Source organism: Cetorhinus maximus, chromosome 27 (assembly GCF_964194155.1).
Source record: "Cetorhinus maximus chromosome 27, sCetMax3.hap1.1, whole genome shotgun sequence".
NCBI lineage: Eukaryota > Metazoa > Chordata > Chondrichthyes > Lamniformes > Cetorhinidae > Cetorhinus > Cetorhinus maximus.
In genome coordinates, this window is record NC_135905.1 from 29,742,513 (window position 1) to 29,770,351 (window position 27,839).

The window sequence follows — 27,839 nt, forward strand, 5'->3', positions numbered from 1 at the left end:
GAGTGAGGGTACTTTAATTCCCCCTTCCCCTCGGGAATGAAGCAGACATGCAAGTATTGGGCAAAGACACAATTGTTTGCTGCCTGCCCGCCATTTAACTGGGCCTTTGGTTCTTTTAGAGGTAGCCAAAAGGCTTGCCTGACTCAGTTATGAATATGTACAAATCGGGGTCCTCTGATGCCAACCTGGCCCAGAAGGAGGAGGAGGAGGAGGTGGTGCTGCCAGGTACGCAGAGCCTTTCCTCAGCGTGACCAGGAAAAGCACCCCACAGGCTGCTGTCCCAGGTACCCCCACCCCAACTACAAAACTGTCCCCAATTCCCCTGCCCACGACTTAACTTAATGCTGGTGAACAATCATCCAATTTTATTACAGGTCATCATCATCTTCAGTTTTTTCCCTCCCTCATTACCCTCCTACTGTTTATCCAAACAGTGACATTGTTGGGCTATGATAGTGGGGGCGTTACTGTTAGGCACCATTCCATAGTCACCCATCACCCACACAACTGTACACAAATTCCACTGGGAGAGAATGGAGGGGAACACAGGTTGATTATACCTTTTCCTTTGGTGGGGGGTGGGAGGTTCAAAGTCCAATTTTAAGCTAAGACACCATATCGAACCTGGATCCTCCTGATTTATTATCCATCTTCACCAAACTAGTCAACCCCAACACCCCGCTTGATTGGTACTCCATCCACCACCTTAAACATTCACTCCCTCAACCACTGGTGCACAGTGGCAGCAGTGTGTATCATCTACAAGATGCACTGCAGTAACTCACACGGCTCCTTTGACAGCACCTTCCAAACCCACGACCTCTATCATTTAGAAGGATAAGGGTAGCAGACACATGGGAACATCACCACTCCAAGTTCCGCTCCTAGTCACATGCCATCCAAACCTGGAACTCTAATCACCGTTCTTTCACTGTCACTGGGTCAAAGTCCTGGAACTCCCTTCCTAACAGCACCGTGGGTGTACTTACATCATATGAACGGCAGGGGTTCAGGAAGGCAGCTCACCACCACCTTCTCAAGAGCAATTAGGATGGGCAAAAAGAAGAAAGACTACTCTGGCTGCCATAAGAACATAAGAAATAGGAACAGGAGTAGACCATTCGGCCCCATAAGCCTGCATCGCCATTCAATAAGGTAATGGCTGATCTTCTTGTCTGTTGATTTCCACATTCACATTTAACCCAGATAATTTTTTCCCTGGCCAAACAAGAATCTATCTACCTCTGCCTCCCAAATATTCAATGGCCCCACTTCCACCGCCTTCTGAGGCAGAGAGTTCCAAAGTCGCACAATCCTCAGAGAAAAAAATCTCTCCTCATCTCTGTCCTAAAAGGGCAAGCCCTAATTTTGAAACAGTGCCCCCTAGTTCTGGACTCCCCCACAAGAGGAAACATCCTTTCAATGTCCACCTTGTCAAGGCCATTTAGGATCTTGTAAACTTCAATTACATCACCCCTCACTCTTCTAAACTCCAGTGGAAACAAGCCCAGTCTGTCCAACCTTTCCTCATAAGACAACCCACTAATTCCAGGTATCAATCGAGTAAACCTCCTTTGAACCACCTCCAATGCATTTACATCCTTCCTTAAATAGGGAGACCAAAACTGCACACAGTATTCGAGGTGCAGTCTCACCAATGCCCTGTATAACTGAAGCATAGCATCCTTACTTTTATGTTTCATCCCTCTCGTAATAAATTAGCCCTCTTAATTACTTGCTGTACCTGCATACTAACTTTTTGTGACCTAGATCCCTCTGCATCTCAGAATTATGCAGCAGTTCTCCATTTAAGTAATACTCTACTTTTTTGCTCTTCTTGCCAAAGTGAACAATTTCACATTTTCCCACATTAAACTCCATTTGCCAGATCTTTGCCCACTCACTCAATCTATCGATATCCATCTGCAACCTCATGTTCTCTTCACGACATGCTTTCCCACCTATCTCTGGGTCATCTGCAAATTTAGCTACCATGTCTTCATTCCCCTCATCTAAGTCATTGGTGTAAATCGTAAAAAGGCCCCAGTACAGACCCCTGTGGGACTCTACTCGTCACATCCTGCCAATCAGAAAAAGACTCATTTATACATACTCTCTGCCAGCCAGCCAATATTCTATCCATGCTAATATGTTACCCCCTACACCATGCTCTTTTACTTTCTGTAATAATCTTTGATGTGGCACCTTATCAAATGCCCATGCTGTTGCACACCATCAGGCGTGATGTCACAACCCTCCGGAAAGTCTAGCAAACCAAGGAAAATGAATGGCTCCTCATCCACCTGGACAATCCCACTTGGAACCATGCAAACCTGTTGGGACCCATATACACGCTTAACCTTCGACAACGCAATTTCAACCCTGATGGAATTTGGAGGGCCTAGTATTTGTGACTTCTCATGAACCCCAGATGCCCCGTCACAATCCCCCATGCAGAGGACCCCTGGCTTTGACCGCGCACCCCCCCCCCCCCCCCCCCCCGCCAACCCCCCACCTGCCATGAAGCTCCCGGGCAACCAAACTGCATCCAGACAAACCATGGCTGATCTGAATAATAGACACGCCAATGGAAAACTAAAAGCTCTCCAGTGTGTTACTGTGGTCACCCAGAGCAGATCACGGAAGATATAGCATCTCAATGCTTGATTCCTAAATTGTAAAGAGGCATCACAATGATGCACTCCAATACTCTCAACGCAATTGTCTGGTTTAACCACTTGAATGCAAAGTTATAGTTGATGCTCTGCAGAAGGAAGAGCCACCAAACTGGTAAAGGAGTACATTTACTCCCTGAGCCTTCAGGTTAGACCACTGCCAAGAATATTCCTGACAGAACACAACACAGTTCACTTGCAGTCCAATGCACTCCTCTACTGGATACCAAGGCAAAAGCTTGGATTTTTGATCCTTCACATGGTAAGTTCCCTATCTCAGCCGTGCCGAAGAGAGATAAGGAAGAAGAAAAGAAGAACAATGCTCAAGAAGCTAACCGTACCTGAACTCTGGTTTACAGCTTGCAACACCATAACTTGCATTTATACAAGGTATTAAAATATCCCAACGTGCTCCACAGGTACATTGATACTGAGTCAAGTAAGGACTAATGACCAAAAACTTGGTCAAAATAGTAGGTTTTAAGGTGCATCTTAAAAGAAGGAAAGAAAGCTAGAGAGACTGAGAAGTTTAGGGAGGGAATTCTAGAGATTAGGGATCTGGCAACTGAAGGGACAGCTACCTTGGCGGAGTAATTAAAATTGAGGATGCTTAAGAGGCCAGAATCGGAGGGCTGTAAGGCTGTAGGAAGTTACAGAGATAAGGCAGGACCAGGTCACAGGGAGGTTTGAACAAGAGGATGAGAATTTTAAAATGGAGTCGTTACTTGACCAGGAATCAATGGAGTCAGCAAGCTCGGGAAAATAGGGGAATGGGACTTGGTGCGAGTTAGGACAGTCAGCAGAGTTTTGGATGACCTCAAGTTTGCAGAGGGGGATTATGGGATGCCAACAGGGAGTGTATTGGAATAGTCAAACCTAGAGGTCTATTTAAGCAAATGAGCTGAGGCAGGGGCACAGTCTGGCTATGTTACAGAGGTGGAAACACAGTCTTAATATGGATCTGTGGTCAGAAGCTCATCTTGGGGTCAAAGACCAAGGTTGTGAACAGTCAGATTTACCCTCAGAGAGTTGGCAGCAAGGGACCAAAGGGAAGAAATCTATAAAAAGTCACTGGGTGTTCTGGTAAAATTTCTCAATTCAACCAAAATACCAGAGTGCAAAAATCAAACCTTTTGTAAGTAGAGGATCATTCCTTTTAACACAGCATAGAAGGTCTTCCAGCCTCTTCTCCCTCGGGGAGCTGTGGGTAAAAATAAAAAAGCAGACAGGTGATGCATGTTCCAGGCTGCTCATCGCAGAACATTTAAAGACTTGAACTTTTCATGGCTGGTCCGACAAACATCCAAGAATTGGGCCAAGTTCAGGCTACAACAGAGGAACTCTCATCTGAAAATGCTCAACTAAAGATAGATGACCTACTGCATAGCTTTTCCATTCTTTAAATCAGGTGTACCCTCCACACCCTGCAGGAGTGTGGTCCACCATTGGTTCTGGGGTAGCCACATGCGGGGCATGGTACACTGCAGCTGCGATGTTACAGACAGGTAGGATGGGAATAGTCTCCCCACCTCCAAAGCTTGCTCAATTTGACTTCTTCAGAATCAACCTGGAAATATCTAACTGACTAAACTAACCCGCCTACTGCACCTGAGTGGAAGACACAGGTCAAAGAATGAAAGTGGGTCAGGAAATCTGATGTCATCATTTTTCAAATCCACATGGAGAGGTGGTTGCAGAGTAGTATTGTTACTGGACTAATATTCCAGAGACCCAGGGTAATGCTCTGGGGGCCTGGGTTCAAATCCCACTACAGCAGATGGTGAAATTTGAATTCAATAAAAATCTGGCCACAAAACCATTGCAGATTGTCGTAAAAACCCATCTGGTTCACTAATGAAGGAAATCTGCCAACCTTACCTGGTCTGGCCTACATGTGACTCCAGACCCACAGCAGTGTGGTTGACTCTTAAATTTCCCTCTGGACAAGGACAATTAGGGCCAGGCAATAAATGCTGGCCCAGCCAGCGACACCTGCATCCCACGAACGAATAATCCTCCTCAACAAAGGAACAACATTATACTTGTATAGCACCTGCATTGCAGTAAAACATGCCCAAGTCTTTCTCTGAGGCATAAGGAAAAATCAAATGTGAGCTGAAGGAAATTTCAAAGTGGTTGGTTTGAAGGAACAGAGACTTAGGGAGTGGAATCCAGAGTGTGGGACCAAACCTGCTGAAGGTATGGCCACCATTAATAGAACAAGGTGGGGTGTGGTGGCGGGGGTGGTTGGGAAGCAGTGTGGTGCAAATGCACAAGGGGCCCCAGTCAGAGACGTACAGAGTTTGTGAGGGCGACCGATATTTCTCTTCCCGATATTTAACTGGAGGAAATTGCAGCTCAGCCGAGATTGGATTCCGATACTTCCCAGGTTGTCTGACTCCAATCTGGGTGGAGCTGAAATTTTCTCCTGAGGTTGTGGAGAGGTAGGGCTGGGTGACTTTAGTGTACCTGACCCCATATCTGCAGACCAGGAAGAGGGAGCTGAGGTCAGATCCTCAAGGGGCTTTGGAGGGAATAGCATAGAGATGGGAAAAGAAGAGAAATGCTGGCCCAGCCAGCGATGCCCACATCCCATAAATGAATAAAAAAGTCACTGCTGGAAATACTTTGACATACTAACGGTCAGTTTCCATAGCGATATTCAAACAACGTACAGTGGGTCAACGACACTTACTTTTCTTCCCATCGGAGTCCGCATGAACTTTGCGCACCATGAAGCCATGTTTATAGGTGGCTGCGTTAGGATCCTGCACGATATCCAAGAATGGATTGCTGCCGCTACTAATTCTGTTCATCGCCTTCAGGCTGGGATCTGTTCTTTCATCTGCCAGTTCAGACAGAGACTTCCGCAGCTCTTCTTCATTGCTATGAGGAGAAAAAACAACTGATCTTCAGAATAAACTCGTACCCTTCAATGATGAGAGCCGCCATGGCACAAGTGAACATTCCTGTGGCTCAATGGAAATTTGTTTTATTTATTTGCTGTCATCAGCATCTTTACACGTCTCCACACCAATTCATACTAGACTGGGTTACTCAGACAAGCACAAGACTGAGGACCAAATTGACCTCTGGTTTGAAGACAGTGGGCATCCTCTTAGATAGTCATCTTTACAAGGTTGTTAAAGTGAGGACTAGATCCTCAAATGGTGCGATCAAATGCCTATGTTGATCAGAAAGTATTCCTTCCACTACCCTAATGGATTAACATCTTGCCTGTAATTGCGGAGAAAGATATTCTAAACGTAAAAATAGACTTGCATTTATACCACGTTTTTAAACAGTCACTAGACTCTCAATGCACTTTACAGTCAATGAAGTGCTTTTCAAGTGTAGCCACTGTTGTAATGCAAGAAACACAGCAGCCAATTTGCACACAGCAAGCTCCCACAAACAGCAATGTGATAATGACCAGATAATCTGTTTTTATGATGTTGATTGAGGAATAAATATTGGCCAGGACAGTGGGGATAACTCCCTTGCCCTTCTTCAAAATAGTGCCATGGGATCTTTTTCACATCCACCCCAGCAGGCAGACTGGGGCAAAAACAAAAATACCTGGAACAACTCAGCAGGTCCGACAGCATCTGCGGAGAGGAACACAGTTAACGTTTCGAGTCCATCTGACTCTTCATTAGAAGAGCAGGCAGTCTGGAGCCTCAGTTTAACATCTCATCCAAATGATGTACCTCCCTCAGTGCTGCACTGCAGTGTCAGCCTCGATTTCTGCACTAAAGCCCTGGAATGGAACTTGAATCCAGGACCTTGGTCATTTTCAAAGACCCACATCAGGGCCTCCCACACATCCAGTGTACATCAGACCATCACGGGGAGCTGATCACTATTTACCACATGATGACTAGAGTGGACAGGTGGTTGTGGGTACCTCTCTGGCTTCACCAGAAACACAGGGTCTCACAATATGTCCCCTTTAATTATTTTGTTTTATTCATTCATAAGACAGGGCATCACTGACAAGGCCAGCATTTAACACCCATCTCTAATTGCCCTTGAGAAGGCTGTGGAGGGCCACTTTCTTGAATACAAGTGACTTGCCAGGGGAGTTAAGAGTCAATCACATTGCTGTGGGTCTGGAGTCACATGTAGGCCAGGCCAGGTAAGGCCAGCAGATTTCCTTCCTTGAAGGGCATTAGTGAAACAAGTGGGTTTTGACAACGATCCAGAAGTTTCCTGGTCACCGTTCGGATGCTAGCTTTTTTTAATTCCATATTTCTATTTAATTAATTGAATTTAAACTCCCCAGGTGCTGTGGTGGGATTTGAACTCTTGCCTCCAATTCATTAGTCCAGGCCTATGGATTGTTAGCCCAGTAACATAACCTCTATGTTACCATACCCCTAAGTGCTTGTAGACCAGCACACTGTCGTTTCAAGGCCTACATTTAGGATGTCAGCCAAACAGGAATCAAAACATATTTGCCAAGTTGTGGCAATATTCCACTGGGTTCTCATGAATGGAAACGGGGATCAATGGCATCTCTAGAGAATATCAATCTCTGCCGGCAACCAGAGAGACCTCCCTTAAACACCGTCTCATACTCAGTCATCTTGCTCATCTTTTGCTTTTGTCTCCATTTTTGTTTTGCCCATTTTGTCTCACTCACCCTTTCTCTTCTTGTCACCTCTGTATATTTTGGTCATCAATTAATGGGCCTATTAATGATTTTGAACAGGGCCTGTACAAGTCAGGCACTTTTGAGGCAGCTTCTGACATTGAGGCCTAGGACTCAGGCCTGCCCTTGCTGAATGACGCCACTTCGCTCAATCCACTTTTTTATATAAAAAGGCTTTGTTTTTTTTTTAAATCAGGCTTAGTATCCTGTGAAGAACTCACAGCTGTAATAAGCCTCCCAGCAGATAATCACAGATATGGGGAAGAGAATTCTCACAGGGATTGACTGCAAAATCAATGCAATTAACAGTATGAAGCTAAAATAAGAAAATCTAATTGAAAAGTTGTGCTTTCTGAACCTTGGAAAGTACACATTTCTATTTCAGTATCCAGCTAAAAGCTTTTATCCACAGATCCAGCTACCTCATGGCTGATTAACTTCCAAATTACCTGTTGTATAAAAGTGTACACTTCCTGACATTTTGATTTTGATAATTGTATCATTCTTTCCCTCTTTAATTAAAAAGTTAACACAGAAGAGGAAGCTAGCCAAGTGACCCACCTTGGAAAGAATGCAGCCTTCAAGAATTGGGACCTAAAAAACGCTGTGTGCCGATTCTGGTATTGGGTTAGAGCACAATTCAAATACACATTTCAATCCAAGCAACAATAAGAACACCAGACAAATGTATAGATGACTTCAATGTTTCTCTGCAAGGGTCTGCTCGGGCTGCAGGCTGAATGAGCGTTAACCCTAACAATTCCCACAATCAGTTACTCATTGATGGAAATCTTTATATTGTCGCACATTATTGATTCAAACCTCAACACCAACTGCAATTCCTCTTTTTGTAATAGCGTTACCCATTTTACTGTATGCCGCTGTATTCTGCTGACATTTCATGCTTTAATCTGTTTCTTTGAACACTTTCAAACCTCATTCATTCATGGTGCCTTGTCCTGGTTGTCATTATGTCTAAGTAGCTCATTCTCCTTTGAACCCGAAACCATGAGCAGCTCCTGTGAATTCTCAATCCCTGAAATCTCATTCACTGGGACATTTTCAGCTCCCACAGCACAACGCTGAAATAAATCTCAATATAATAGCAATAAAGGCACTCAGATATCAGCAGCACTTTCATATTAACCTCATTATACTTCAATCTTTAGCAGTTTTTAAAATATTCAAAAGGCTCTGGACCAAACATGTTTAAAGCAGGACGACACCATTTGGTGAAAAACTGTCCCTGGAAGTTGTTTTTGGTCCAAGCTGGGGATCGAACACTACTGGGTCAATTTTAGCCCAGCCCACCCAGTGGAAACAGGACAGTGAAGTTAAAATAACTGCAGTGGACTCTCCCCCATCCCCACCAGACTGCCACATACAATATGGCCTTCTGCAGGGCACCCAGGTACACAATAACAACTTACATTTATATAGTGCATCCATCACAATAAGACGTCCCAAGGCACTTCACAAGAGTGATATCAATAAAAGCAATTGGCGGAACCTTCTGGAGGCAATGGAGGTCTCAGGTGGGAGGGTGGGGGCGGTTGGGGGGGGGGGGAGTCCCGCCCACTGAAAGCAACCAACTAATCAGAGGCTGCAAGCTCTTCTGTACTCAGCAGCGCCATGCTGAGTCGGTGGCTGCTGCTGGTACAACGCCCACCAGGGGCCTCAGATCGAGGTAGGACCCTGGCAAAGGTGGGTGATGGCGGCTGGGGGTTTGGCAGGGGGGGTGGTGGGAGGGGAAACAGAGTGGTGTTGGCAGCAAGGCAGGGAGTTGGATTTCAGTGGTTCCCCTCCCCTCCCCTATGCCGGGTCCCTTTGAGTGCAGTTGAATCAAGGACACATCTGGCAGCCCACACTTGTTGTGCTCAGTGCACAGCGAGTCCCCCCAGCCTTGCTGCTGGGTTAATACCTGAGGCGGCACAATGAGGTCCGCCACCATCCCACCTGACTGAATGCCACCCCCACCACCAAATTCACTGCGGGGGGAATGGCACAAGGTTCTGCTCAACAAGCCGGTAAAGGAGGTATCAGGGCAGATCATAAAAGCTTAGTCAAGGTTTTAGGTTTTAAAGGGGTGACTGAAAGGAGGAGAGAGATTTAGGGATAAAATTCCAGAGCTTTGGGCCCAGGCAGCTGAAGGCATGGCCACCAATGGTGGGACAATTAAAATCGGGGATATGCAAGAGGTCAGAATTGGAGGACAGCAGATGTGGTCGGGTGGGTTGTAAGGGCTGGAGGAGGTTACAGGGTGGGGCCATGAGAAGCGAGGCCGTGGAGGGAGTTAAAAGAGAAGGAAAAGTATTGGCTTCATTCCGATTCATTTCTGTTCTCAGTCACACTTTACCATGGAAACTTGAGTGTTTCATATCAGGATATCACAAGTCAGTTCCAACCCAACACTATGGTTCCTCTTTAAAACTAATTATTTGAGCAGCTTTCAGTCTCCTCCTGACAAGGGGGGGAAAGGACTTGCATTCACATAGCACCTTTTCATTACCTTAGGAAGGCCCAAAGTGCGTTATGGTCAATGAAGTATAGTCGCTGCTGCAATGCCGGAAAACAGAAGCCAATTTGCAAAGTTCCCACAAACAGCAATGAGATAATGACCAGATGATTTGTGTATTTTACCAAATGTTAGTTAAGGGCCAAATAGTGACCAGAATATTGGGAATAGCCCCACCGCTCTTCATCCACAAGATCTTTCTCAGCCATTTCAGAGGGCAGATGGGGTCTTGGCTTAAGGTCTTACTCAAAGAAACAGAGCCTCTGACAGCATAGCACTCCCTCAGCACTGCGTTGGAACATCAGCTTAGATGTGGTGCTCAGGTCTCTGGAGTGGGATTTGAACCCACAACCTTCTAACTCATTGCTAAGAGTGCTACCAACTGAGCCATGGCCGACAACTTCCAGCCTTTCAGTCTGAATTGGTTATAACATTGGAGCAACTCATGGTTGATCCAAGTATTTGATAAGGTGGTGTATCGGAGCACCACTGAAACAAAGTTGGCTGCACTCTTGAAGGTTAGTTAATTTTCTTCCAAACTTCAAACACATTTGTTTTCCTTTGAAGGGGTGGGGGTGATGACAATAGCAACTTGCATTTATTGTAATAAGCCTCAAGGCATTTCAGAACAAGAGAACCAAATTACATCCAAAACAACCAGAGTAAGAAAATGAGCTAAACTAACTTACACTGCATCTACACACATTATTCTCCCTCCCCCAACCCACACACTGCTTTGGAGACTCAAGGCTATATTTCCAGTTAGGTGTACTGCTAATTATACTCTCTACATCAAAAATGACAATCTGCGCTTTCCATCTCCCAGAGGTTACGAGTGTTTACTTAATGCCAATACACAGTCTATTGAATGCAGCAAGACACATCTGCCTCTGGACTTATGTAAAAGAGTCACTTAAGTGCATCATCAGAGGAGAATTAGACCTCAAATGTTAACTGTTTCTCTCGCTCTTCACAGATGGAGCCTGGTCTGCTGGGAATTGCCAACATTTTCTGATCTTTTTTTATTGAAAGGTTTCCTACATCTGCAATATTGTGCTTCTTTTTAACTCAGAGACTTCAGGTATGTGGAGATATGAGAAGCTGGGGATGTTCTCTTTAGAGCAGAGAAGGTTAATAGAGGTGTCCAAAACTATGAGGCATTTTGATAAAGTAGACGCATAGAAACTGTTTCCACTGGTTGGAGGGTCAGTAACTAGAGGACATAGATTTAAGGTAAACAGTAAAAGAACTAAAGGGAGGTGAAGAGAATTTTTTTTAATGCAGTGTGCTGTGACCTGAAATGCACTGCCTGAAAGGGCAGTGGAAGCAGATTCAATAGTAACTTTCTAAAGAGAATTGGATAAATATTTGATGAAAGAAATTTTGCAGTGTTAAAGGGAAAGAGCAGGGGACCGGCACTAATTGTGTAGCTCTTTCAAAGAGCCAGCACAAGCATGAAGGGCCAAATGGCCTTCCGCTCTGTTGCATGATTCTATGAAATGTCCTTTCCTAATGCTAATGCAGATTGTAACCGAAATGCTATTAATACTTTCTCCAGGAGCCAAGGGCAACATAATAAATTGAATAATTTATTAATGAATAGGCAGTCGTACTGACAATGAGCACTTCAGTAATATTTATTATTCAGCGATAAATTATTTTTCTGCATTAATATTCTGCATTCAGCAGCTGCTCAACTGTCCACAGCTTGCAGCTCCCAGTCACCTTGACAACACAGGTTTCAGAATGAGCTATAATAGACCAGACTCTCAAAAGCTCTTGGTTTATTAAAATTCCAGAGCTGAAAACTGTAGGACGGTAGCTGTGAAAAGTAATTAGATAATTACATGTGACGCTGTACTGCACTTGACGAAGACTGAATGACTGAAGTAAGATGGGAAGGCTTTATGACGTACAGAACAATGAAACAGCTGGGAGTCTACACCAAGGGTGGAAGAGACACTAGAGCAAACTATAAGTGGTTTAATAAAAATTCTCCTGAGCCTGAAAGAGCTTTTCCGTTTAATATTTTGACAACGGTGCTGATCAGATTGAGGGGAGCAAGTGCTGGGATTTACACTTCACCCGGTGACGACCTCAAGCACCAATAGGTCAGGTACAGTAAAAGGCTAGGCGCAAAAGAAAGAACTTGCATTTATATAGCACTTTTCATGACCTGAGGAGATCCAAAAGTACTTTGCAGGCAATGAAATACTTTGAACAATGTAGTCACTATTGCAAAGCAGCATACGGAGCAGCCAAATTGCGCACAGCAACATCCCACAAACAGCAATGTGATATATATAAATATTGGCCAGGACGCCAGGGATAACTCTCCTACTCTTCTTCCAAATAGTGCCATGAGCTCTTTTACGCTCACCCAGAATGGAAAAGGGGCCTTGGTTTAATGTCTCATCCAACAGTGCAAAGGTCAGTGCTGCCCTGGGGAGAACAGTGCAAGGCAAGGGAAACCAGCAGAAGATGACCAGTTTTCTTTTTACTTTGTACTTTTAACACTTTGAAGTGTGATCTCTGACAAAGCTGCACTGGACATGAGAGGGGATTTTCCCCTTATTCGAGTATTACTACTACTGCTTTTGTATGACAGGAAAAGCTTATATCGGGACCTGCCTATCCATTCAATAGTCTCCTGAGATACACAATGGAAAAGTGATGTGTCTGCAGCAAAAGATCTCAGTGGACGGGTTGACGTGATGTGTTCCATATTCTAGGACTCATGGTCACAATCGCACTTCAGGTTGTCCATTATGTTCCACTTATAGAGCAGGTACCCTTGTTGTCCACGTCCTGTCCAGGTTCACTTGAGTGCTATCTGCTGAGGGTTGACAAAAACCTACACATGCTCTCCGTGTGTGTGTCGAGAACGCACCAGCTAAAGTCATCAAGAGGATGACCCAATGACCTCCCAAACTGAAAACCATGAAGGCTGCAATCAGTGACGAATCAAATAACAAAACTGCTAACTCAAATCTCCCCAACCGCACAATGGCAAGATTGCTAGTTCACAGTTTTCACTGGAGAGTGGGTGCAATTGCACCCTGAGATCTTTCCATCCTGAAAACACTGGTCAAAATCCCAGCAAACTGAATTGGACTTTGCTTTAATCACAGTAAAAGCAGTGAACTTGCTCATCAACTTCTAGACATAGTCGAGTGATTGACACACGTCAGTAAACCCACTCACACAGAGGAGGGCTGCCCAAGCCCTATTTGAAGGTTGACAGCCTCGAACCATTCATATTGACGTCATTTCCATCAATCAAAAGTCGGCAATGATCTCACCAGCAGGTAAAACCCACAGCTCACACAACGTGTTTGTCAGTGGTAAGGCACCTTCTGCACTAAATTGGCCTTTTAAAAACGCAGTTCCCTTCCCAGAGGGCAACTGCACATTCCCCGCGGTTTGATACATGTCCCATGACGTGTGACATGACAGCAACAGCAGTCCACCACCCCCACTAAACTTACAGGGACCTGTCACAGGTAACTGCTAAACAACAACTGGTATTTATGTCGTGTCTTTAAAGCCACGAATGACCCAAGGTGCTTCACAGGAGCATAAACCAGACAACACTTTATTCCGAGCTAAAAAAAGGAAACGTTAGGGCATAGGTGCACAATTCCTGAACATCACACCTCTCGCGTCTGTCACAATCAAACATCTCCTCACAGCCTAATGCAAACTCTCAGAGTCCGATTTGGGCAGAAAGAAGCATAACCAAGAAGAAGTGAACCTTTTGGAACTTTCAATCTCTGCAACAACACAAAACACTGAGCCACAAATTCTACAGCCTCTTAAAGTACCTCATGCATGAGCTCGCTCAATATTTAACATTAATTACATTTCAGCAGCAATATAATACAGGGAGACGGTTCGAAAAAAACAATTACTGGAATGGGAGAGGGATGAGGAACTTCAATTATGTGTAGAAACTGTAGGAGCCGGGGTTGTTCTCCTTGGAGCAGAGAAGTTTAAGAGGACGTATGATTGAGATGTTCACAATCATGAAGGGTTTGATAGAGTAAATAGAGAGAAACAGTTTCCAGGCACAGAAGGGTCAGTAACCAGAGGATATTGATGTAAGGCGACTGGCAAAAGGGCCAGAGACAACATGAGGAAACGTTTTCTCACACGGCAAGTTGTGATCTGGGAATGCGCTGTCTGAAAGGGCGGTGGAAGCAAATTCAATAGCAATTATTTAAAAGGAAATTGGATAAATATTTGAACCAAGGGACAAAATCGCAGAATAAGGGACAAACCATTTAGGATGGAGATGAGGAGGAGTTTTTTCACTCAAGAGGGTGGTGAATCTTTGGAATTCTCTGCCCAAGAGGGCTGTGGAAGTTCAGTCATTGAGCGCGTTCAAGGCATAAATCGATAGATTTCTAGAGGCTAATGGCATCAAGGGATATGGGGAGAGTGCGGGAACATGACTGAGGTAGATGATCAGCCATGATCTAGGCGAATGGTGGAGCAGGCTCGAGGAGCTGAATGTCCTATTCCTGTTCCTACGTTCCTATGGAGAAAGCATGATTAATTGCATAGCTCATTCAAAGAGCCTACATAGACTTGATGGGCCAAATAGCCTCCATCTGTGCTGTATCATTCTATAATTCTATGGTTCAATGCTAGGATGTTCCTAAAACACTCCAATCCCCTGATGTACCCTGAACAATGTCATGGGAGATACACTCTAGTATATACAAATCCAACAGATAGATGTTCAGAGCATGAGTACAGCTATCTTCATTTATTTAGAACATGACTTAAAAGCCATCTCTTCGTCCCCCACCTGTACCAATTTGCAAGACAGTAATCTTTCTAATTAATGTGTGATTGCTAATTTGATACCATCGTTTGAACCCATCAGATGCACCGTCAATTACAAGGCAGAGAGACCCAATGCAATTAGCAAGAACCAAAGCCTATCTGCTTCCTTTAAGCTATGCAGGCTATTAGAAAACAGATAACGATGAATGATCACGAGTGTTTCTGCCAGTCAGGGTCCAGTGAAGACCAGAGGAACTGAGCGATACTCACAGAGGTCTATGAAGCCGTGCAATTTCAGCCAGTCTGGGAGAGGAGAGTAGCAGGTGTCCTGAAAACAGTGTCCATAGAGCCTAGATTTTTCCCTGTATAATGTTAACTTATCAGCATTTTATTTCAGAAATTGGGGACAAGTGTCACGGGAGCTCATGTCAGTATTTGCAGGGGGTCCCTGGGAGCATGTAGTGAAATCCTTAATATCATCTGATTTTAACTGACAGTAAATTACAACCTGGTGTGGTAATGTAACAAGAACTCGAGGCAGATGCTACATACTTACATTGTCCACTGTAACTTTTCATTTTTTATCGAGCTGTACAAAACCTGCAGACAGACAAAGATGGAGAGAGAATGTGAGAAGCATCATGATGAATAATGAAAATCCTGCAAAAACTGAACTTTATATAGCTTCAGAGTGTCAGCTTGGTTTAGCTGCTCTTGCATCAGAGTTAGAAGGTTACACCTTGAAGCTTCAAGCCAGGAATTGAGCAACCTGGAATGGCATTACAGTGCAGTATTGAGAGAGGACCATGTTGTCCTAGATGTTACATTTAGGTGTGATGTTAAACTGGAGGTCATGCCCACTCAGAAACCGAACAGCAATATTATACTGAGGAGATGGTAGGGTTGGTATTCAGGAAGATGTAAAGGACTTTCTTCATTTTTCATCCTAAACATTCTTACAAACAGCATGTGAAACCATGTCCAAATATTGTCGTGAATTTTCCATGGAAACATCTAACCAAGCTTTCAATGACTTTTTTTTATACTGGGATGGGAATTTTCCATTTGCAAATCTCTGCTTGAAGAGCTGCTGAACTTATCCATTCATCACTCTACCCAACGGAGAATGTTCTTTTAAAAGTGTTTTTCACACACTGTTCCAACAGATTCTATACTCGTTTCCTTCGCAGCTTCAGTCTCCTGGGTTTCTGCAACACCATTAGTTTGGCGTGCTTATATCAAAAGCACTGGCTATCTAACAAAATATCACTCAACTTTCCACAAGATTCTGGGTTATTTTTCAATCCCAACTGTTACAGAAAACACACAGGAAACTCTCTGACAAACTCAACCACGTACAACATTTTTTAATATATTATTCATTTGTGGGATGTGGGCGTCACTGGTTAGACCAGCATTTATTGCCCATCCCTAATTGCCCTTGAGAAGGTGGTGGTGAGCTGCCTTCTTGGACCGCTGCAGTCCCTGTGGTGTAGGTACACCCAACAGTGCTGTTAGGGAGGGAGTTCCAGGATTTTGACCCATGTAATAAAAGGTGTAGGTGTTGTCAGTTAGGACAGTAAAACATAGAAACAGGAGTAGGCCACTTAGTCCCTCAAGCCTGTTCTGTCAAAGATGTTTAACTGAGGGAGGTGGATGTTTGGCCAATAGAGTTGGATATTTGACTGGGCAAGTGGGAGGCCAGAACTTGGGAAATGCTACTGCACGAAATGTTTTTTTTTCATCCTTGATTATTAAAAGGAATGACAATAACAGAGCACTCCCTGGTAATGCATATGCATGTGCGGGACTCCAAGTTACATTTTATTTTAAAGTCAATCAAGAAGAAAGTGCCACATTTGAAAGCATCCCTGCCCCAGCTGCTTTGTATAAATAATCTTCATTTTTCTCATGGCTTTAGTCCAAAATTAATTTCCATAAAGCTCTCCTACAGATCCCTGGACACCTCCAAAACACTTTATGGAATAAGTTACAAGTTCATGCTCCAGTAAAGGTGATCTCCATAGAGTAAGCTAATGAGTCACTATTATGGTGTACCTAGTCACTTGCTGACCTCCTGGGAACAGTCTGTTTTTGGTTTGCTGAACTAGATTTCCACAGAGGACTGGGTGACACAGTTGGTTCGCACACTCTCCCCTTCATTGCTGCAACTGGGATTTGAATTTATCCCAGACTGCTGGGGCAAGTCTTCTGCCTCTGTAGGGATTCTCAGTTGAAAACAATTGGGCAGTCTCAACACAGTGGGGTGTGAGTCACAGTAGAAATATTCTCGGAATACAGCACAAGCGGACACCAAACTGCCCTCTGCGTGGTGTATCAAGTTTCACCCTGGTGGTCTTATGTGGTGGAGAGGGATACTTTAGGACGAAGTCCTGTGTTTGGCTTTTTATTGCACGCACATTTGCAATTTTGCTAAGAAGTAGAGCAAGTCACTACAAATAGTGAACAATGGAAGTCACCCTCCATTCACAGGACAAGATGCAAGGAGCTTGACGTGGCACCCAACCCCCTGTTGTACTTGGCATGCTGCAGCTCAATGCTGACCCCTGGCCAGGTCATGTGAAAAATATTCCATGCCCCAATCACCGATGTTTATCAGAACAGTCCTCCTTGAGTTTTTGCTGCATTTTGATTGGTCCCCTCTATAAAAGGCACTGGAACAATCACTGACAACACACAACATTTTTTTCATCTTGCTGTTGCATTAGACACATTACTCACCCTCTCTGAAACAGCACAGCCTTTGGCAAAAGCAGCAATGTTTTTAGAGTGCTAAGCCAGACACTGTAACAACATAGCATGAGGTCTAACATAATAAAGTCTTCAATATGTCACACAATGCTTTATTGGGCTCCCTGCTAGTTGAAAACCCCAAAACAGAAACATCCAGATTAAGCCAAACGAACCAGCCAAAATTTACATTAAATATCACTGTAGTTCCACTTACTGTAAACTCTGGCACATAAATGGGATGAATTTCTTCACAGCTTGTGTTACCCAGTTGCTGTTTTGGAGAAAGTTGGTGAAAACTCCAATTTACGTATGAACATATTTCCAGTGACATATAGGAACAGGAGGAGGCCATTCAGCCCCTCGAGCCTGTTCGAGCCAAATGAGATCATGGCTGATTTGGTACCTCAACTCTATTGACTTACCTTGGCTGTGTGACCCTTAATGTCCTTAGCTAGCGAAAAAGATAATCAATCTCAACATTTAAAATCTTAAATTGAGCTAGCATCTGCTGTGTTTCATGAGAGAGAGTTCCACACTGCTACCACCATTCGTGTGAGTGGGAGAGGGCTCAAAGGAAGTCACTGCAGATTACATCGGACATATGGCCTGTTCCTCTGCTTTTCAGCCCAACCAGTCTATGCTGGTGTTCATGTTCCACTTGAGCATCCTCCCATCTTTCGTCATCTAAATCTACCATCATTACCCTCTATTCCTTCTCCCCCATATGCCTGTCCAGCTCCCCCTTAAATGCATCTACACTATTCGCTACAGCCACTCTCTGTGAAAGCAAGTTCCATGTTCTCACCACTCACTGTGTAAATAAGTTACCTTGGAATTCCCTATTGGATTTCTTGGTGACTATCTTCTATTGATGGCCTCTAGTTCTGCTCTTCCCCACAAGAGCAAACATTCTCTCTGTATCTACTCGAACAAAACCTTTCTGAATTTTAAAGACCTCTCTTAGGCCACCCCTCAGCCTTCTTTTTTCAAGAGAGAAGTGACCCAGCCTGTCAGTCCTTTCCTTATATGTAAACCCACGCATTATTCTGATATCATCCTTGTAAGCTTTCTCTGCACCCTCTCCAGTGCCTCTATATCCTTTTTCATAATGTGCTGATCCAAACTGCATGCAGTACTAAGATGTTACCTGTTTATCTATAGCATCTTATCACATTAAACTGCCAAAGTGCTTCTTACAATGAATTACTTGGGAACAATGTGACTTGTGTAGCCAAATGTGGCAGTCACATTCCAGTTAATGAATGACCAACATACAGCCATTCCATTTGGTCACAGCTGATCTGCAGCTCAGCTCCAACACCTGCCTTTGTTCCATATTCCTTGACATCCTAATGAAACAGGAGCAAATATATTTCCCATTGACGCCAGTGAGTAGTTGTTCAACTGGTATAATCTTGGATCAGGACTATGGTGATCTGCACTCTGATTTTTCCCCTCCCGGTATCATAACCAAGATGGCGAATGCAACTTAAATCATTACCAAATGAAAAGGGGGGGGAAGGTAATAAATAAACAACAGTACCAATTCATGTCTATGCAATAAACCTCCAGATAACCATATGAATGGGTCACTGTATACTCTGAATAGTGAACAGCCCACTGAGCACAAATGCTTGGAGCAACAGAGGAAGAACTGAAAGGGAGGGTGAATGAGTGAGTGAATTCAACATAAAATCAGCCACAGAAAGTGAAATAAAGAGAGAGAAAGAAATATTGGATTAAGAGAGTAAAGGGACAGAAAGGGAAAGTAAAAATAATGCAAAATTTGACTCTTCTAAACTAAAATAATCCTAAAATAATTCATGGCCTGAAGGAATGAATCTCTATGCTGCCAGTTGCTTACATTGTGGTGAGAGAAGCTGACTGGTAATCATTAACCATTATCACATCATTGAGGGCTAGTTAGTTACTAGTTTGAACTTTCCGTGACGAGTTTAATGGCTATTTAATGTGCAAAGGCAATAGCTTCATGTGAATCATGGACAGGTTAAACATGAGTTGTCACTTTCGGCAACCTAAAAGTGAAGTGGGACAAAGCAGTCAGCAACTTGCAGTGATCTGCAATTCACAGGTATGGCAAATTGCAGGTCCATATGTGCGTTAATAACACCCTGGTGTCGTTCAGAGGCTGTTAATTTTTCAGCAAAATCTGGCCCATTGGGGAAGGGGGGTTACAGAAAGCCATGACTATAACTCTCCCACGTCACCTCTCGAAATAGCTGCAAGTGCCACAAGCAAAAGCAACAATTTGAGGGAAGGGAGTAGAATGTGAATGGCTTGGACCCAGCAGAGCTGAATAGTGACTGAATCCTGGGGTTGAGATCACAGTTACTGGCCGACTGAGTTGTGCTCTTGTCAAAGCCCCAGGAATTCAGCGATGGTAATGCAAGGGCAGCCCGGGATGCTGTAAGGAATTGCTGCTGTATACATGCAGAGTAAAGAGAAGGTTAAAGCAGAAATCACACAGCTCCCAGGGCGGAACTGAAGCTCCTACCCCGGGCTCTGGGACTTCAGTGATTTTTCAGCTGCGGTCCCATAATAGTTTCTGCCCTTTCAATATGATGCTGCAATGCAGCAAAAACATAACAGGCGATCGCCCAGGGCTGATTTTCCTCTACTTGGGGCGCCCCTCTCCCGGAAGCCCACCTGCGCCGCTTCAACGCCCGCAGCACCATTGGCGCAAAAGGGCTGGGGAAGGGGGTGGAAAACAGTTCCAAATTTCCCCAACTAATGACTTTTGTGGGATCCTAATTAAATACACGTCCAGATTTAATAAAGCAGGAGCTGGTCACACACAGACGGGATAGAGAATGTGACTGGAATAATAGTTTGAAGTTTCCCAAATTTCCTCACATTTCTGTTCACAGTTGCGCCCCTTTCAGAACAAAAGGGGCGAAAGCACTTTTGAAAATTGCAACCCATCGGGTTTAATGGGAGAGAGAGAGAGAGAAATCCATCGGGCTACTGGTGCAAATTTGCCCAAGTCTTCCTCTTACGCCGACCTTACCTTCTGTTTACTCTGCAGTTTCGCTGCGCCCGGAGTTCTCAGGGATTTGGACCGCGGCGGCGGCCGGTACCGAGCGGCGTGAGCCCCGCAGTAATCCCGGTTGTAGCGGGCAGAGGCTGCCGTGCGGGGCCGCAGATTCTCGCCTGTGTGGACGCTGTTTAATCCGATCATACCTCCTTCTGGCAGCGGACTGGACAACACTCAGGCTGCACAGGCACAGTGCAGAGCAGAGTTACAGCAGATCCACCCCAACCGATCAATAGCCTCTGGTTGGGACTGACAGTAAATTAACATGCAAACCCAGGCTTTGCCTGATCATAAAAACAGCTCACCCCCCGCAACCCCCCCACTTTCCTTTATATAAGCTGCATGGGTGATGCTGTGGGGAGGCTCCTGTCACCTATTCGTCACTGATATTAGTGACTGTGCTGTAGTGTTTAGTAGGCGTTGAGTGTTTCCAATGTCAGTCACAAATGTCAGCTCCTAATTAGCACTGTAGGCAATGCTCAGGGCTTCAATAGAGAAACATCTGGTTATATACGTAGGTGGGGTTTTTTTTAAAATATTAAAAAAAAAACAGAGCAGATTTACAAGTGATGTGCTTTCATTAATCTTAATTATCAGCCTTGCTCACATTCCATGCCACCCGGTGCTAACCTCCACCACACACACTGAGAAGGGTATCTTATCAGCCAACCCTCACCACCCCCCCTCCACCCAACCTCCCAATGCTACAACTCAAAGCTGTCAGACACTGGCACAGTAGGCGGTGTGATTAGCAGCCCTGAACCTCACCCCTTCCCCACCCCCAGGCTCCCACCTTTAACTGGTCCTCAATGCTTTCCCCAATCCCAGGAATTCTGTGTCCCTCAGCCTCAGTGTTCCCTGCACACTAATCCATGAGTAATGCACCCCAGAGGGTGCACACAGCACACTGAACTATACATGTTCCATACCAACCCAAGTATAATGTATGCTACACCATGCATGATATACACTCTGCCACACACACTATCCAAAATATGGACACTGAACACCAGAGTGAGCGTGTTTTATTCTAGAGTTTGCATTTCAGGGCTCTCACCTTTTGAAACGTTAACTTGGTTTCTCTCTCCACAGATGCTGCCTGACCTGCTGAGGATTTCCAGCATCTTCTGCAGTATTTTGCCTTTGTGTGTTTTATTCTAGGCCAGGTACACTGTACTGTGACCATGCTCGCTGTATACTGGCACATTCATTGGTGTCACACGGCACAGATTTCTTTTTATAATTATTGCGGTTGTCGTAAAGAACAAGAGGCTGAAATTCCCTGTGCCGCTGGCTCCTGCCAGCTATCATTGGAGGCCTGGCTAGAAACAGAAAGGTTTACAGCACAGGAGGAGGCAATTTGGCCCATCGTGTCCAGGCTGTCCAAAAAAGGAGCGATCCAGCCTAATCCCACTTTGCAGCTCTCGGTCCATAGTCCAGTGGGCTACAGCACTTCAACTGCATAGCCGAGTGTTTTTTAAATGGAATGTGGGTTTCTGTCTCCACCACCCTTTCAGGCAACGCAGACCCCCAGCACCCTCTGGGTGAAAAAAAAATTCTAAACTCTTCTCTAATCCTTCTGCCAACTACTTTAATTCTATGAGCCCTGGTCATTGAACTGGCTGCTCAGGGGCACAAAAACAGAAAATGCTAGAAAAATTCAGCAGGTCTAGCAGCATCTGTGGAGAGAGAAACAGAGTTAACATTTCAAGTCCGTATGACATGGTCTTTCTCTCCACAGACTATGTCAGACCTGCTGAGTTTTTCCAGCATTATCTGTTTTTGTTTCAGATTTCCAGCATCCGCAGTATTTTGCTTTTGTCTGCTAAGGGGAATATGTCCTCCCTATCCACGGTGCTGGGAATACTTTTGGGAATCTCTGATTATCTGTAAAGGTTATCTGTTGGCCAAGGACACTAACAGAGGTCCTTAATCCTCAAACATTACCTTGGGATGTTTAACATTTGCTTGAATAGGCAGGATATCGGTATAACATTTCACCCAAAAGATCGCACCCTCTGACAATGCAGCAGTCCCTCGGTAAAGCACTGGATTATGAGCTTGAACCCATAATCTCTTTTCTCGGAGACAAGATTGCAACCCACTGAACAAGCATCTATCTAATACACACTGCAGCTCCAGTTCAGTTAGGCCCATGAGACTGTCAACCAGATAATAAAACTCAGAGATTAGTAACATAGGTTCTGAAATCAAATGACACTTGAGAGTTAGGTCTTGGAGGTCACAGGGATAATTTGGAATTTCTCCTCTCCAAAGTTAGATCTGTCGTAAATTCGGCAAAATGGATGATAATGATGAAAATTGGTCATCAATCACTGAAGCGACGGGTCTCATTGGATTGAATAGCCTTTAGATCACACTGCACATTCTATCAAGCCTGCATAGAAATTGTAATGAGGCTAGGGGTGATTGCACAGCATAGGCCTATTGAAAGTGCAGTCATAGCAACATCAATGGAACATAACATTCCGAGACAGTGAACCATAGAAAGGTATTGAAATATGAGATTTAATTTTAAAAATGCATTTTTTCACTAGTTTCCCTACTGCGTACATCAATGGCACCCTGAACTATGGTAGGAGAGGGAGCTTCAAATTGAAGACATAAGCTCCAAAATTATTTTATTAATTTTAAACCTCCTGTTCATTGGTAGCTAGGGAAATATTTGCTGCGCTTGTTCATTATTATGGGATTTTCTGAAAGGAACCCATCTGTCGGAACTTAAGGGAAGTATTTTGTTTTTCCCAAGTATGGATGGAAACTTACCCTCAACTCTCAGGAGTGTTAATGAGCACAGCAAGCCTGTGCTGTAAAGCTGCTATTTCAGTTAGTTTGCAGAGCTGTCTCGGAAATGAGTGCATCAGAAAATAATCAAGTGTCCCAGGTCGCCTGCTGAGTTTAACTTTAGAACAAGGCCCGTGAACTCATGTGTGAAATAGAAAATGGTCACATCTGGTGAAAATGAGCAACGTGCGATTATACATCATTTAAACCAGGAACTTTCAAAGTGCGACCTACGGATTCGGGATCTGCATTGGAACCCTTGGCCAAAGTCCCATCAACCTAGGGAACCCAATTCTGCGCCCATATTTTCTTTTTATGACAAAAACAGAATTACCTGGAAAAACTCAGCAGGTCTGGCAGCATCGGTGGAGAAGAAATCAGTTAACGTTTCGAGTCTTCATGACCCTTCGGCAGAACTGAGTATAGTTAGGAGAAAGATGAAATATAAGCTGGTCTAAGGTGGGGGGGCGGGGGGAGAGAGAAGTTGAGGGTGGGATGATTGTGGAGATAAGCAAGCAGTGATAGGAGCAGATAATCAAAAGATGTCACAGACAAAAGGATCAAAGAGGTGTTGAAGGTGGTGATATTGTCTAAGAAAAGTGCTAATTAAGAATGGAAGACAGGATACTCAAGGTACAGCTCTAGTGGGGGTGGGGTGGAAAGACTAACAAAGTTTTAGTTTTAGATTTAAAAATAATGGAAATAGGTGGGAAAAGAAGAATCTATATAAATTATTGAAAAAAAAGGGAGGGGGGAGAAACAGGGTGGGGATGGGAGGAGGGGGAGTTTAAGATCTAAAGTTGTTGAATTCAATATTCAGCCCGGAAGGCTGTAAAGTGCCTAGTCGGAAGATGAGGTGCTGTTCCTCCAGTTTGCGTTGGGCTTCACTGGAACAATGCAGCAAGCCAAGGACAGACATGTGGGCAAGAGAACAGGGTGGAGTGTTAAAATGGCAAGCGACAGGGAGGTTTGGGTCTTTCTTGCAGACAGACCGAAGGTGTTCTGCAAAGCGGTCGCCCAGTTTGCGTTTGGTCTTTCCAATGTAGAGGTGACCGCATTGGGAGCAATGAATGCAGTAGACTAAGTTAGGGGAAATGCAAGTGAAATGCTGCTTCACTTGAAAGGAGTGTTTGGGCCCTTGGACGGTGAGGAGAGAGGAAGTGAAGGGGCAGGTGTTGCATCTTCTGCGTGGGCATGGGGAGGTGCCATAGGTGGGGGTTGAGGAGTAGGGGGTGATGGAGGAGTGGACCAGGGTGTCCCGGAGGGAACGATCCCTACGGAAAGCCGCCAGGGGGGGTGAAGGGAAGATGTGTTTGGTGGTGGCATCATGCTGGAGTTGGCGGAGGATGATCCTTTGAATGCGGAGGCTGGTGGGGTGATAAGTGAGGACAAGGGGGACCCTATCATGTTTCTGGGAAGGAGGAGAAGGCGTGAGGGAGGATGCGCGGGATATGGGCCGGACACAGTTGAGGGCCCTGTCAACGACCGTGGGTGGAAAACCTCGGTTAAGGAAGGAGGACGTGTCAGAGGAGCTGTTTTTGAAGGTAGCGTCATCAGAACAGATGCGACGGAGGCGAAGGAACTGAGAGAATGGGATGGAGTCCTTTCAGGAAGCGGGGTGTGAGGAGCTGTAGTCGAGGTAGCTGTGGGAGTCGGTAGGCTTGTAATGGATATTGGTGGACAGTATATCATCAGAAATTGAGACAGAGAGGTCAAGGAAAGGAAGAGAAGTGTCAGAGATGGACCATGTGAAAATGATGGAGGAGTGGAGATTGGAAGCAAAATTAATAAATTTTTCCAGGTCCCGACGAGAGCATGAAGCAGCACCGAAGTAATCATCGATGTACCGGAGAAAGAGTTGTGGGAGGAGGCCGGAGTAGGACTGGAACAAGGAATGTTCCACATACCCCATAAAGAGACGGGCATAGCTGGGGCCCATGCGGGTACCCATAGCTACACCTTTTATTTGGAGGAAGTGAGAGGAGTTAAAGGAGAAATTGTTCAGTGTGAGAACAAGTTCAGCCAGACAGAGGAGAGTAGTGGTGGATGGAGATTGTTTGGGCCTCTGTTCAAGGAAGAAGCTAAGGGCCCTCAGACCATCCTGGTGGGGGATGGAGGTGTAGAGGGATTGGACATCCATGGTGAAGAGGAAGCGGTTGGGGCCAGGGAACTGGAAATTGTTGATGTGATATAAGGTGTCAGAGGAATCACGGATGTAGGTGGGAAGGGACTGGACAAGGGGAGAGAGAAGGGAGTCAAGATAACGAGAAATGAGTTCCGTGGGGCAGGAACAGGCTGACACGATCGGTCTGCCAGGACAGTTCTGTTTGTGGATTTTGGGTAGGAGGTAGAAGCGGGCTCCTACTTCCTCCTACCTCTCCCTGGACCATGACCCCACCACAGAACATCAAGCCATTGTTTCCAGGACTGTCACTGACCTCATCTCCTCTGGAGATCTTCCTCCCACAGCTTCCAACTTGATAGTCGCCCAACCTCGGACGGCCCGCTTCTACCTCCTACCCAAAATCCACAAACAGAACTGTCCTGGCAGACCGATCGTGTCAGCCTGTTCCTGCCCCACGGAACTCATTTCTAGTTATCTTGACTCCCTTCTCTCTCCCCTTGTCCAGTCCCTTCCCACCTACATCCGTGATTCCTCTGACACCTTACGTCACATCAACAATTTCCAGTTCCCTGGCCCCAACCGCTTTCTCTTCACCATGGATGTCCAATCCCTCTACACCTCCATCCCCCACCAGGATGGTCTGAGGGCCCTTAGCTTCTTCCTTGAACAGAGGCCCAAACAATCCCCATCCACCACTACTCTCCTCCGTCTGGCTGAACTTGTTCTCACACTGAACAATTTCTCCTTTAACTCCTCTCACTTCCTCCAAATAAAAGGTGTGGCTATGGGTACCCGCATGGGCCTCAGCTATGCCTGTCTCTTTATGGGGTATGTGGAACATTCCTTGTTCCAGTCCTACTCCGGCCTCCTCCCACAACTCTTTCTCCGGTACATCGATGATTACTTTGGTGCTGCTTCATGCTCTCGTCGGGACCTGGAAAAATTTATTAATTTTGCTTCCAATCTCCACTCTTCCATCATTTTCACATGGTCCATCCCTGACACTTCTCTTCCCTTCCTTGACCTCTCTGTCTCAATTTCTGATGATAGACTGTCCACCAATATCCATTACCAGCCTACCGACTCCCACAGCTACCTCGACTACAGCTCCTCACACCCCGCTTCCTGAAAGGACTCCATCCCATTCTCTCAGTTCCTTCGCCTCCGTCGCATCTGTTCTGATGACGCTACCTTCAAAAACAGCTCCTCTGACACGTCCTCCTTCTTCCTTAACCGAGGTTTTCCACCCACGGTCGTTGACAGGGCCCTCAACCGTGTCCAGCCCATATCCCGCGCATCCTCCCTCACGCCTTCTCCTCCTTCCCAGAAACATGATAGGGTCCCCCTTGTCCTCACTTATCACCCCACCAGCCTCCGCATTCAAAGGATCATCCTCCGCCATTTCCGCCAACTCCAGCATGATGCCACCACCAAACACATCTTCCCTTCACCCCCCCTAACGGCATTCCGTAGGGATCGTTCCCTCTGGGACACCCTGGTCCACTCCTCCATCACCCCCTACTCCTCAACCCCCACCTATGGCACCTCCCCATGCCCACGCAGAAGATGCAACACCTGCCCCTTCACTTCCTCTCTCCTCACTGTCCAAGGGCCCAAACACTCCTTTCAAGTGAAGCAGCATTTCACTTGCATTTCCCCTAACTTAGTCTACTGCATTCGTTGCTCCCAATGCGGTCTCCTCTACATTGGAAAGACCAAACGCAAACTGGGCGACCGCTTTGCAGAACACCTGCGGTCTGTCCGCAAGAAGGACCCAAACCTCCCTGTCGCTTGCCATTTTAACACTCCACCCTGTTCTCTTGCCCACACGTCTGTCCTTGGCTTGCTGCATTGTTCCAGTGAAGCCCAACGCAAACTGGAGGAACAGCACCTCATCTTCCGACTAGGCACTTTACAGCCTTCCGGGCTGAATATTGAATTCAACAACTTTAGATCTTAAACTCCCCCTCCTCCCATCCCCACCCTGTTTCTCCCCCCTCCCTTTTTTTTCAATAATTTATATAGATTCTTCTTTTCCCACCTATTTCCATTATTTTTAAATCTAAAACTAAAACTTTGTTAGTCTGTCCACCCCACCCCCACTAGAGCTGTACCTTGAGTATCCTGTCTTCCATTCTTAATTAGCACTTTTCTTAGACAATATCACCACCTTCAACACCTCTTTGATCCTTTTGTCTGTGACATCTTTTGATTATCTGCTCCTATCACTGCTTGCTTATCTCCACAATCACCCCACCCTCAACTTCTCTCTCCCCCCGCCCCCCCCACCTTAGACCAGCTTATATTTCGCCTTTCTCCTAACTATACTCAGTTCTGCCGAAGGGTCATGGAGACTCGAAACGTTAACTGATTTCTTCTCCACCGATGCTGCCAGACCTGCTGAGTTTTTCCAGGTAATTCTGTTTTTGTTTTGGATTTCCAGCATCCACAGTAGCTTTTAGCTT

General features: G+C 45.3%; 1 protein-coding gene across 9 annotated transcripts in view; it reads right to left on the reverse strand.

Annotated features, from left to right (window-relative positions):
• The window catches only part of LOC144668683 (PH and SEC7 domain-containing protein 1-like), a 159,271-nt gene that overhangs the window by 8,884 nt on the left and 122,548 nt on the right, over positions 1 to 27,839 (reverse strand). For 8 of the 9 annotated variants that reach the window (XM_078530986.1, XM_078530988.1, XM_078530987.1 and 5 more), the window contains 3 exons: positions 15,192 to 15,235; positions 5,371 to 5,561; positions 3,806 to 3,876 (listed from right to left, as the gene is read on the reverse strand). In XM_078530986.1, coding sequence (XP_078387112.1) covers positions 3,806 to 3,876; positions 5,371 to 5,561; positions 15,192 to 15,235 — 306 coding nt within the window. Of the gene's footprint in view, positions 1 to 3,805; positions 3,877 to 5,370; positions 5,562 to 15,191; positions 15,236 to 20,417; positions 20,604 to 27,839 lie in introns of those variants that run through there. The other variant, XM_078530992.1, reaches the window with a different exon arrangement.